Raw genomic sequence first — 12,346 nt, 5'->3', positions numbered from 1 at the left:
TACAATATTTCAAAGGCATCTGGATGGATATATCAATAGGAAAGGTTTAGAGGCATATGGGCCAAATGGCTGCAAATAGGACCAGATTAACATAGGATATTGGGTCAGCATGGATGAGTTGGACCGAAGGGTCTGTCTCCATGTTGTACATCTCTCTGACTCTATGACTAGCTAAGATACTTGCTGGAAATATCAGAGGGGAATTGAGATTTCTTTTTTTTAAAACAAAATATAGCTAGTAGTCATGATTTGGAAGGCTCTGCCTGAAAGAGCAGGAGCAGCAGATCCAATAGTAACTTCCAGAAAGGAATTGGGGAAATTAGCATTGGTACAGACAGAAGATCAGGGAGAGAGGGGCTAATTGTATAATTCTTTTAAAGAATTGGCCCAAGCACAATGAGCCAAATTGTTTTCTCCTCGCCTGTGAAATTCTATAAAAGGGTGAATTCCCTTCAAATATCACAACTTTACAATGGAGTGCTTATAATATAGTACAATATAGAGTATACATTCAGTAGGCTGGGATAATAATGTGCTGGTAAATTGAAGTGCTAGAAAATTTGTCTTCCATGCTGTAAGAACACAGCTTCAACCTGAGCTAAGGTTCCAAGCAGAGGCCATGGATGAGTTTGTTCATTAGATACATGAACAACCATGAGAAAGTACTGATTTTTTTTAGGGGATATGGGTATCGCTGGCTGAGAGAATATTTGTTATCCATCCCTAGCTACACTTGAGGAAATAGGGGTGAGCTGTCTTCTTGAACAGCTGCAGTTATTTGCTGTAGGCAGACCCAAAATTGCTGTTGGTGGTGGTGGTGGTTAGTGAGGGGGGAGTTGTTCCAAGATTTTGACTCAGTGACACTGAAGGAACAGTGATATATTTTTAAGTCTAGTGTAGTGAATGGCTTGGGGGGAGCTTGCAGCTGGTGGTTTTTCCTTGTGTCTGCTGCCCCTGCCCTTCCAAATAGTTGTGGTAACGTGTTTGGAAGGTGCTGTCGAAGGAGCTTGTTAAATCTCTACATGATATCTTGTAGATATGACATGTTGCTGATACAAAGCAATGGTGGTGGAGGGAGTGAATGTTTGTGGATGTTGTGCTAATTCAACAAACTGTGATTTATTAGTGCATCTGTTGAAAATGTGAAGGAAGGTTCATGGATTATAAAAGGGAGACAATGGCCTCATGACAACATTGCTGGACTGCGGTTCAAAGCCCTAGGTTAAAGCTGAGAGCATGGGCTCAAAATCCACCACAACATCTGCTGAAATTTAAATGCAGTTAATATTTCCATCTTATTCCCCACGCTAATACATGTCCTACAGTAAATTTGTCTAGGAGACCATTCCCAAGCTCTTGCTCTGTCCAAATTCCTGCTCATCAGGGCGTGTGTTCAACACTGATACTTCACCAGCTTCATCGTAACTGGAACCAGAGTTGATCAAGAGTTCTGCACTTAACTTGCTCTGGTTGCACACTTCTATTCTGCTAACCCAAGTGATTTTCAAAACAAAAAATTCCACCACAAAGCCCAGGGAGAAAGAGAGAGAGACAAATGAATGGCAAGTGTGAGAAAGTGGTATCCTTTTTAACAATGAGTGAAGCTTTCAAGGTCGAAACTCGATTGGGCAGATTGGTGGGGGGCATCGTAAAATCTGCAGTCATCACTTTGGCCACCTAGCTAGCAAACTCATGAATGAGGTACTTTCCGACTTTTACTACTATGCAAAGAAATCCCAAAACCCCTATAAGTCTCCATCCAAAATTAGTGAGACAAGCTCTAAGAAGAGGGGAACAGGATCAGGAGTGTTGAGTTCAGGCTGGGGCGAGGAATCAGGTGGTGGATGACAGTATCAGCAATGGCTGATTGAACAGGCTACTTTCTATTCTGCGATCCCATATAATCAAGGGAATCTGCGCAGTCTTTAAACACAGAAAAACAAAGGTATCCTGCTATTTTCATGCCGTTGCCAGAAGATAAACTCACCTATTCTTGTTTTGTCAGAGTCTACATTGAAAGCACTAACCAAGTTCTCCAAAAACAGCCGGACAAGGCGGAAATTAAGTCGGCCAATGCTCCAGGAACCATCCACAAGGACCACGATATCTGCAATAGCCGGAGTCTTGCACATAAACTGGGTGCCTGCAACTGAAACATAGAAAACACTAAATCAGTGATCATTCCGAAATCAACATTGATCAATCCTTAAATATACCCCATGATTGAGATATTAGCCCCTGATGTGCAGATGAGCAGAATAAGGCAAATATGTGTTAACTAGCTGGTGTACAAAGCAGAGTTCAAATTGATCAGAAGTATAACCACGCATCTGACATACGTCCTACTCCAAAGTTTTGTGCTTCATTAATTTCAAGGATAATAAGTTTAGATGATTACCATCTATAATTAAAAATAACAAAAGACAGGACAACCACCTCCTAAGAGGCTAGAGGCAATCAAAACTTTAATTTAATGTCAATACAAAAGGCAGGAAGAACTATACAATGCAGAATTATATACAGCCAGTTTATAGAAATATGTTCAAATAATACAAAGTCAATAAAGCTGGAGGACTACTTTGTTGTTCATGTCAAAAATCACTAAACTTCAGACAAGAAAAAAATTGCTGTTGCAGATAGTGTGTCTATAGTTCAACAGTTAAAAATATAAAAAATATTATAACTGCAGTAACAATGTAATGATTTGGACTCCTGGCATAATCTAGGTGAGTGAATGATTAATCAAAATCACCAAATATTTCATGGCGTCTGTAACTGTACATTACATATATTCTCGTTTCAGAGATCGGTAAATTCTAAAATGCCTCCTTATTTCCTTGCAGAGGAAGATATGTCTTCTCAAGTTCCTATTTAACAAGGCCATTACTTTTCAGTCTTTTATTTCCCCTTAGGGATTGATGAAAGACACAATTCAGAAGCTGAGCCATACCATTACTTGTAAAATTGTGCTTCATCAATTTACTCTAAAAGCCATGATCTTCACCTATTTGCACATCTGAGCTATCACAATTTTTGTCTCTTGTTGTCAGTCGACCAATGCAGTTTAATTGTGTTTGCTTTCTCTCTCCCTATGTATAGGATCCTAGAGGCAGCCAATGGAGATCTGAAAGAAAATGCAACAAATTTGATAAACTTATGTATTACCTGATCAAACATATTCTAAACATAACATGATGTTATAGCTCAGTGAGTGTTTCAAGGTTAGCACAAGTCCCATACAGCCACATCTGGTGTAATGGGATAGGAACGGGGAAGGCCATTTAGCCCCTCAAGTCTGTTTCATCATTCAATGAAAGAAATCATGGGCGATTTGAGTTCTCAGTTCAGGAATGTCTACACGCAGATTGTTCACACAGTAATTGCTGCAGTTTGAAGCTCTGCTCTTGCTTGTTGTGTTGAGGAGGTTTGGTCAAGTGTGAAGACCAGTGAATAAAATAGTCACAGAAAATATAAGATGATAGTTTGGGGTCTGTAAGTGGAGCTGTTTCTGACAAACAAATGAAGAAATGAGTAAATGGAGCATTAAAGTCAGGATGGCACATAGTCATATTCACATATAGCCTCCTTTAATAAAGTGTCCTTCTCATCTTATATTTATATAGTACCTTAACACAATAAAAGGTCACAAGGAGCTGCACAGGAGGGTTAGACCATTTAGGTCTGAGTTGAGGAGGTATACTTTCTCTGACAGGGTGGAGAATGATTCGAACGCTCTGACCCAGAGAGCCATGGAGACTCAATTCACCAAGCATGTCCAAGAGAGAGGTCAATAGATTTGTAGTTATTAAATATTTCGAGAGATATAGGGATAGTGCAGGAAAATGCAGTGACATAGATGATCTAGTTAAATGGTAGAGCTGACTCAAAGGGCTGAATGGACTATTCCTTCTCCTGTTTCCTAAAATGAAGGACAAAATTTGATATAAAAATACAGAAAAAGGTATTTGGACAGCTAATCAAAGAGGTATGTTTTTAAGGACCAAGTTAGAGAAAACTGAGGTAGAAAGCTAAGGAGGTTTAAAAAAGGAATTCCACACCTTAGTATCTTGGCAACTGAAGACATGGCCATGAGTGGTGGAGGAGTTAAAATCAGGGATGTCCTAGAGATGCCGAGAAATATGCAGAAGAGCAATGGAACAGAAGAAAGCTGTTTAACTTCTTGTATCTATTTCCCCCATTTAATGAGTTCAAGGTTGACCTGTGACCCAACTCCATATACTTGACTTGACTCCATTACTTAATTACACTTGTTAACTAAAATCCAGCAAACTTGATTTAAGATTAACAACTCATCTAGTATCAATCACTGCTCCAACCTTTTGCCACCTTTTGTGCACGCAGTGTTTTCTAACTTTTTGTTCAAGTTTAGCTTTAACGCTTAAACTATAACCCTTAGGACCAGACTCACCAGCTAACAGAAATTGTTTCCCTCTAGCCACCAAATCTGTCCCCTTAATGACTTGAAAACTCTGACTGAATCACCCCATAACTGTCGAAATTCAGAAGGAGTACAACACTATTTTGTGGAATCTACTCTTGTAACTTAATCCTTGAAGTCCAGATATCATGTTGGTAAACCTGCACTGTACTCTCTTCAAGACCAATTTATCCTTTCCTAAGATTGCTGCCAAGAACAGTTTACAGTACTCCAGAATTTTATATAGTTGTAGAATAACTTCCAATCCCTCGTATTCTAGTCTTCTAGATATAAAGGCCACCATTCCATTGACCTTTTGGTTATTTTCTGAACCTTCCCATAGTACTTTAATGATCTGTGTACACGGATTCCCAAGTTCTTAGGACATTCACTGTTTCTAGCCTGTCACCATTTACAAAGAACCCTTTTCTGCCCAATTTCGGTGCAAAGTGGACGATCTCAAGTTTGCCACAATAAAATCCATTTGCCACTGTTTTGCATTTAACCTATCAATATCTCTGTAATTTTACACTTGTACTGCTAACAGTACCATCTACCTTTGTGCCATCGGCAATCTTAGGTATGTGATTTTCCATCCTATAATCTGTCTGCATTAATCATAGTGAATAGTTGAGGCCACAACACCAGTTTTCATGGAATATAAACAATTACAACCTGACAATTAGAATACCTGCCATTTATCCTTCCTGTGTTTCCTGTTCTTCTGCCAATTTTCTAACCAAGTTAATCTTTTACCTTCAATTCCATAAACCAACAGTTGATGAGGATGGTTATCTTCTGGAAGTCCATATAAATAACTCATATACATTCTCCTGTTCATCACTTCAATCACCTCTTCAAAAGGTTTAATTCAAGGTACATCAAGAATGACCTATACTTTACAGATGCATGCTACCTTTCCCTGGTCAGCTGAGAACTTAAGATACTCTAAATTTTCACTCTATCATTTGTCATAGACTTCAGCAATTTTCTGACAAGAGTTATTCGGTTAATGTGGAGGAAAGTCTTATCTTTACTCCAGTCATAGCTTCTGAGCACTATTCTGTCAGATCACATGGGAACTAAGTGTGTAGGGTTTCAGAGATCTCTTACCATCCTTTATATACAGTTATAGTTTATAAAGGTTGCTAATGTTTGCTCACATAGGTGTCAACAACCTTCTTCCCACAATCCAGACTACAGTTAGCTGGACTATAATTCCTGGTTTCCCTCTTGCACCATTTTAAACAGCAGAGAGGGAAGTGTATTTTCCAAATCTAAAAGAAAATTTTGCAAATCAAGAGAACTTTGGAAGATTATAGTCAGAGTGTCAGCTTTGTTCCCATCTACTTCGTTTAAAACCCTGGGATTAAAGAAAATTCTCATCCTAAGAAATCGTGTCATTATATATGCCAGTACTATTATCCTGCTTGCATTAATTTTGTTGAGTCCTTGATTCAGGATTAGTTTCATTGGCATGCCCAGAATGTTGACCTCTTCCCCCTATTGTAGGTAGTGACCCAAAGCAGTTATTCAGTAAGTTTCTTGGACGTATTTTCAATGTTACTGCTTAGGGTTTAAGAGGTCCTATTTGTACCTGACCAGCCTCCTGTCCTGAATACAATTATAACAATTTTCATGTTGATTTTGATATCCTTTGCAGAGTTCTTTCCATTCTTTTCCGTTCTTTTCTTTTAATTGTTCTTACCACCTGCTTTGCCATCTTTTGTGATCTTTTTGATATTGGTGCATTGTAAGACTGGAGGAAGTTTCAAAGATAGGGAAGAATGAGGTCGTGGAAGGTTTGGAATACAAACTCCTTCCTGGGATATGGGTGTCACTGGCAAGGCCAGGATGCATTGCTGTGTATCTGAACCCACATGTAGACTTGACCCCATAAGGATTTAGCTTTCCTTCCCTAAAGGACATTAGTGATCAAGAAGATTTTTTGCAACGATTTTTGATTGCTGTCACAGTCACTATGACTGAGACTAGCTGTTGTGGTGGGAATTGAGCCTCCATCCTCAGAACATTTGCTCGCAGACTAGACTACTAGACCAGACACCACTGCACCATCAACTCACTCTGAAACCAGATCGTGAACTCATCTTGTTTTTGTTTGCCCATAGGTGGTGAAAGGTATTTTAAATATATTCAAATCTTGCTTTTAGTAGCGTTATAAAATGCATTGTTATGCTTGACATTAAACATGACAAATGATGTTTTCCATCTCCCTAAACAATATTAAAATTACATTCTTTTGATGAAGTTGCTCCTTTAATGGAAGTGAAATTAGCCAGATGTTCTCTCACATGTAAGTAAACATCTGGCCAATTTCACTCATAGCCTCTTTGTAGCTCAGTCAAGGCAGTGACCCGTGAATGGTCACATTGGACAGAGATGCAGCACATAAACTGTTAATTGCTTTGATAAACTCTACCATAAAACATATGTTTTGGATCTAACTGATGTTACATTCCATAATGAATGTTCCCTAAGAAGTTCACTCTAACTTATTTAGTATTTATGAATACTTTATAAAAACAGACAAGGAACACTAGGGGATTACAAGATGTAATCATTATTTAACAAAAACATAACCCATATTCATCGAATTCTTTACATATATAGTATTACAAGTTTTAAGATCATTTCAAGGCATGATTGCATGAATTGTTAAAATTGTGAATATAATTTTCAAAGACAGTTCAAAGCTATTTTCAATCAAACTATAGATATTTAATCCAGATTTTTTTCAGAATGATTTTTGTATTTCATTGCTGAAATCTACATGGAAAAGATCTTTCTTCTCGAGGTTCTCTCTCATTCCTTCGATAATTTCTTGTGTACATTTTTAAAATAAGTTAAATTTGTTGAGTTGTTTACTGGGTCTTTGCATCATTTACCTTCATTGTTCCTCCCTCAATAATTGCTTAAGTCTTGATTCTTTAAGTCTCTTTTCAAATGGATTATTTTCTGTTTTGTACCCCTTTCTTGATTCAATATTCACATCACAAAGTATTTCTCATCAATTAAGAACCACATTGCACTGAAGTAATCTACCCAGTTGCGCATCCGGAAAAAAAGAACTCCTGGAGATTGAAACAGCTTGGAACTGAAGGGTGAGCAGACAGCAGCCCTGAAGAATATAAAGAGGTTTAATATGGAAGAGACAGAGAAGATATTGACACTTGTGGAGGAGGCAATTGGAGAGGGTTCAGAAAAGATTTCCAAGGATGTTGCTGGGAGTGGAGGGTTTAATTTAGTTGAAGAGTCTGGGTAGGTTTGGATGTTTTTCCCTGGAGCACAGGAGGTTGAGGGGTGACCTTATAGAGGTTTATAAAATCATGAGGGGCATAGATAAAGTGAATAGCAAGGGTCTTTTCCCTCGGGTGGGTGAGTTCAAAACTAGGGGGGATATTTTCTAAGGTGAGAGGAAAAAGATTTAAAGATTTATAAGGGACCTGAGGGGCATTTTTTTTCCACACAGAGGGTGGTTCGTATGTGGAACAAGCTGCCAGAGGAAGTGGTAGATGCATGTACAATAACAACATTTAAAAGACATTTGGACAGGTACATGAATAGGAAAGATTTAGAGGGACATGGGCCAAATGTAGGCAAGTGGGATTAGTTTAGTTTGGGAAACTTGGTTGGCTTGGACGAGTTGGACTGAAGAGTCTGTTTCCATGCCGTATGATTCTATGATTCTATATCATAGCCACTAATAAATCCAAAAAGGAATTCAGGAGAAACCTTTTTACAGAAAGTGCTGAGATTATGGAATTTGCTGCCAAAGGGAATGGTTGAGGCGGAGATAGAATAGAGAGATTTAATTTATATTTCTAAAGTACTTATATTTTGTAAAGCACCTTGCTTTTATCAAGCAACTTTAAAGTAATAAAACATCCCAAGGAAGTTTACAAGAGCATTATTAAGCAAAATATGACATCAGTGTATTTGGGGGATACTGAAATCCATGATCAAAAAGGTAGATTTTAAGGAGAGTGTTAAAAGAGTAAATAAAATTAGAGAGGTTCAGACATTTGAGGAGGAAATCCCAGAGTGAGGACCTGGGTAGTTGAATGCATGGCCACTAATGGAAAGGATTATCTAGCTCCCCAGAGCAGTCCCAATTTTAAATATCAGGGAGAAACGAATAGAAGGATAGGGTGAACTGAAGAAGGGTGGGAGAAGTTTTATGTGGAGCATGAATGGCAGTGTGAACAAACGGGCTGAATGGACTGTTTTCACTGTAAGTTCTATGGGGTTCTCTGTATTTGGACCTGCCCTGATGTTTCCTCACCTTGCTCACTTATCCCCTCTAAAAATATGATTCACCTGTCAAAAGAATATAACAATTTCAACAACTTAGACACGAAGTTACAAACCCATGCAGTGGCTTCAGTAATCTATCATTCAATGGTTTGCACTTCCTCCCACCTGTCTGCAATTTTGGGGGTGAGGCAAGCAGAATATATTTGGGTTTGTCAGCAGGCACAACCTATGGCCTGCATACCCGAGTTCAGATAGTCTAGGCCAGGCAGCCTGACCCACATGTCACACAAGCCAGATATCACGGTAGACAAAACCTAAGCTTTCTTGGAGGTCATTACTTTCAATTTAAGCAATCATGTTACAATTTACTGGAGCTATTGTGTATATCTTTCCTGCTACCCTCAGCAGTCTTCCTTTAGCCTTGACAACATCACAAACTCTCCAGTCCAAGTTAGCCCTGGCCTCCAGCAGGTCACTAACATCCATTCCAATCTGTCCTGGCTCTATTCAATCTCACCAAGCATTTGTGTAAGAATTCTGCTCAACCACGCCAATGGGAAAGTAAGTTGGGAGTTGGATTTCTTTCCTATTTAGACTTTGCAATAATGTAAAACTAATTACATTGGATACATTGCAAAACCCTCCAGTGGTCTTCATTTCAATGAGAATAGAAATCAGGAGAAATTACTAAAGGGCAGCAGAACAGGAAGCTGTAGCTTCAAGTCCTACTCCAGGGAACAACATCCCTGACAGTTTGAAAAGCGCTTCACATAGATTTTTGAAGTCAAGAGATTGTGGACAAGAAGCCAGCAAACAGTCCAGAGATGGCTGATCGATTAACTTGCTTTTTAAGGGTGCCGAATGAGGGACATTGCTGGCCAGGACACTACGACAATGAATTGGATTGTCATTGTTCATCTGAAAGGCTAGTGACTTTGGTTAAATATCACACTCACAGGACAGAAATCAGAAGGGAAGGCTTACATTTCTAGAGTACCTTTCACTATCACTATTTGACATCTCACAGCCAAGGAAGTATTTTTGGAATATAGTAACTCAGCAAACAATTTACACACAGGAAGATCCCACAGACTATGTGATGATCTGTTTTTCCTTGTTGGTTAGGGGATAAATATTGGACAGGACACCAAGACACCTGCTCTTCTTCAAAACAGTGAACCCACAATGTTCTGATGCAAAGGGGGGTCAGCCCAATCCACTAACAACAAAACTGAGCATTTTGGTCTTGGTCTTGTGAATCCTCAATTCATTCTATTTCGGAGCTTAAATTTGCTTCCGTGGCTCTGCAACTTCATGTTTGGCAACAGCTACACATTATTTTGCTTTAAGGACATCTTTTGAAAAAAGGAAGTAGCATTCCATTGAATTACTTCAATATATTAGTTACTAAACTGTTGGAGGTTAGGGGAAAAAATGTAAATTGGCTGGGTGGGACAGCTGGAAACAAGGGGTTATGGATAAAATCCCCAGAAATACACTTGCATTCCTAATTCTTTCCATTGAACTTCACAAATGCTTATCTCTGTCTGCCAATATAAGTTTGCTGCAAAAACGTTACTGAAATTGATGATTTTTCTCAAACAAGGACACAACTGGAAATCCTACATGCAAATTTAGAGGCAATGATTCATTTTCACTCCATTCCAGAATACTTATTGCCTTTTGTTGCCATTTTTAGGTTGTGATGAGAAAAACATACCTGAAGAAAATCAGTCTCTTAATGCCGTTGACAGAGAAATACTCTGGGTTACTGCACTCGTGTGTCAGTTGAGCTTGTATGAACAGCACTCTTGCTTCAGAAGATAATGGATTTGAGTCCTATTTCAGAGACTTAGGCACAAAATCCAGGGTAACACTCCCAGTGGAGTAGTGAGGGAGAGCTGGACTGTCAGAGGGGCAGCCCGTCATGTGAGATATTAAAGACAAGGGCCCTGACTGTCCTCTCAGGTGAATGCAAACAATTCAAAGGCACATTCTCAAACAAACGCGGGAAGCGTTATCCTGGCCAATATTTATCCCTTAACAAAAATCAAAAAGATAGATCACCTGGTCATTTCACGTTGCTGCGCATAAATTGGTTACAACATTCCCTACATTACAACAGTGACAACAATTCAGAAGTTCTTTACTGGCTGTAAAGTACTCTAAGGTGTCCTGAGGTTGTTAAGGCACTATATAAATGCAAGTCCTTCTTTTGGGATTGTAAACTTTCCATGTCAATACATAGGGCTCAAAGCCACAATCTGCTGAACTAATCAACTTTAAGAAGAATTAAAGTCTTGAATGGGCAGGAAGTAAATACAATAAACTGGTGTAGCCCTAAGCAATGTTGAAGAGGTCCAGGTTCCATCCTTAAGCCTGTTGTAATCTCACTCCCGTTATCGCTTGTGGCACTGTAATTGAACAGAGTGACCTTGGGATTTGGAAGTAAAATGCATGAAGATTCTGATCGCAGGAAAAAATACTCAGAAAAAAAATAATAACTTTGTGTAATGCTTAAACTAAATGCTTAAAAAGGCAAGTAAAATCTCTGAATGGATCAACTAAGCAAAAAGAAACAAACTGGCTAAGAAAACAAACTCATTGTTCTTTTCATGAACACAATATATATTTTACTTCAATATCCTGGAGGTATAGTTTTAGAGTAGGTAACGTGAACATGAAACCACATAAACTTCATTATTGCGGAACACTGACTAAAGGCCACATTAAAATAATTTGAATGAATCACTGCTTTAATCTGTGATTGTTGTTGGTTGATAACTTTTGCAGTTACAGTCATTAGTTCTTTGGGTCTTGCCTTCTGTTCAAACAATTGCTGTACGGTGAACTATGAATGGAAAATCTGGATACATTTGTTGCAGATCTCCTGCTGCTAATGGTCTGCAGATCTGCAGTTCAAATACCCTCACTGTTCCTTGATCATGGCTTTCTTCAACAAGTCAGTGAACTAATCTGTCCCAGCTTCCCCTACATACATTTTAAGCAGAGAGAGGTTACTTCTGGCTGATAGTGAATCACCTGAACACCCCACCCCATCTGATCAACTGCTGAGACATTTATGCCTGTTGATATTGGTTGGATCATCAAGTGGCCCAAGAAAATTTCAAGCACTAATTTCTTCCGATCTGGGTTGGAATCTCGATTTCCAAGACAAAGCGGTAGAAGCTTACCCTGATTAAAGAAAGATTACACAGTTACTTACCAAAGATTCTTCATGCTCACTTTTCAGCGGAGAATCCTGCAAAACTCACTAAGTGGGTTCTCAATCCTCACAGAGAATTTTTGCAGATGTGATGCTCCCTTTTTGCAATATGGGCTATTCCAGTAACTGAAGAACTGAAACGTCCCCAACCCTCTTTGAGAAGCTTTGTTTTAAAATTCAGTTCACAGGATGAGGGCTTTGCTGGCTAGGCCATCATTTATTGCCCATCCCTAATTGTCCAGTTTAAGAGTAAACCACGTACGTGCAGGTCTGGAGTCACATGTAGTCCAGACCATGTAAGGATGGCAGTTTCCTTCCCTGAAGGACATTTGTGAACCAGATGGATTTTTCAGATCAACAACAATTGATTCCTGGTCATCATTAGACTGTTAATTCCAGACTTTTAT

The 12,346-nt window shown here is 38.9% G+C and overlaps 1 protein-coding gene across 5 annotated transcripts in view; it reads right to left on the bottom strand.

Moving 5' to 3' along the window:
• col14a1a (collagen, type XIV, alpha 1a) overlaps positions 1 to 12,346 on the bottom strand; it is a 202,633-nt gene that overhangs the window by 126,727 nt on the left and 63,560 nt on the right. For all 5 annotated transcript variants that reach the window (XR_007261919.1, XM_048595780.1, XM_048595781.1 and 2 more), the window contains one exon: positions 1,988 to 2,149. Coding sequence is in view for 4 of the 5 variants with exons in the window: in XM_048595780.1 (XP_048451737.1) it covers positions 1,988 to 2,149 (162 nt within the window). In the remaining variant the exon portion in view is untranslated. The remainder of the gene's footprint in view (positions 1 to 1,987; positions 2,150 to 12,346) is intronic.

This window comes from Rhincodon typus, chromosome 4 (genome assembly GCF_021869965.1).
Source record: "Rhincodon typus isolate 14 chromosome 4, sRhiTyp1.1, whole genome shotgun sequence".
NCBI lineage: Eukaryota > Metazoa > Chordata > Chondrichthyes > Orectolobiformes > Rhincodontidae > Rhincodon > Rhincodon typus.
This window is presented reverse-complemented; position numbering and strand designations above follow the sequence as displayed.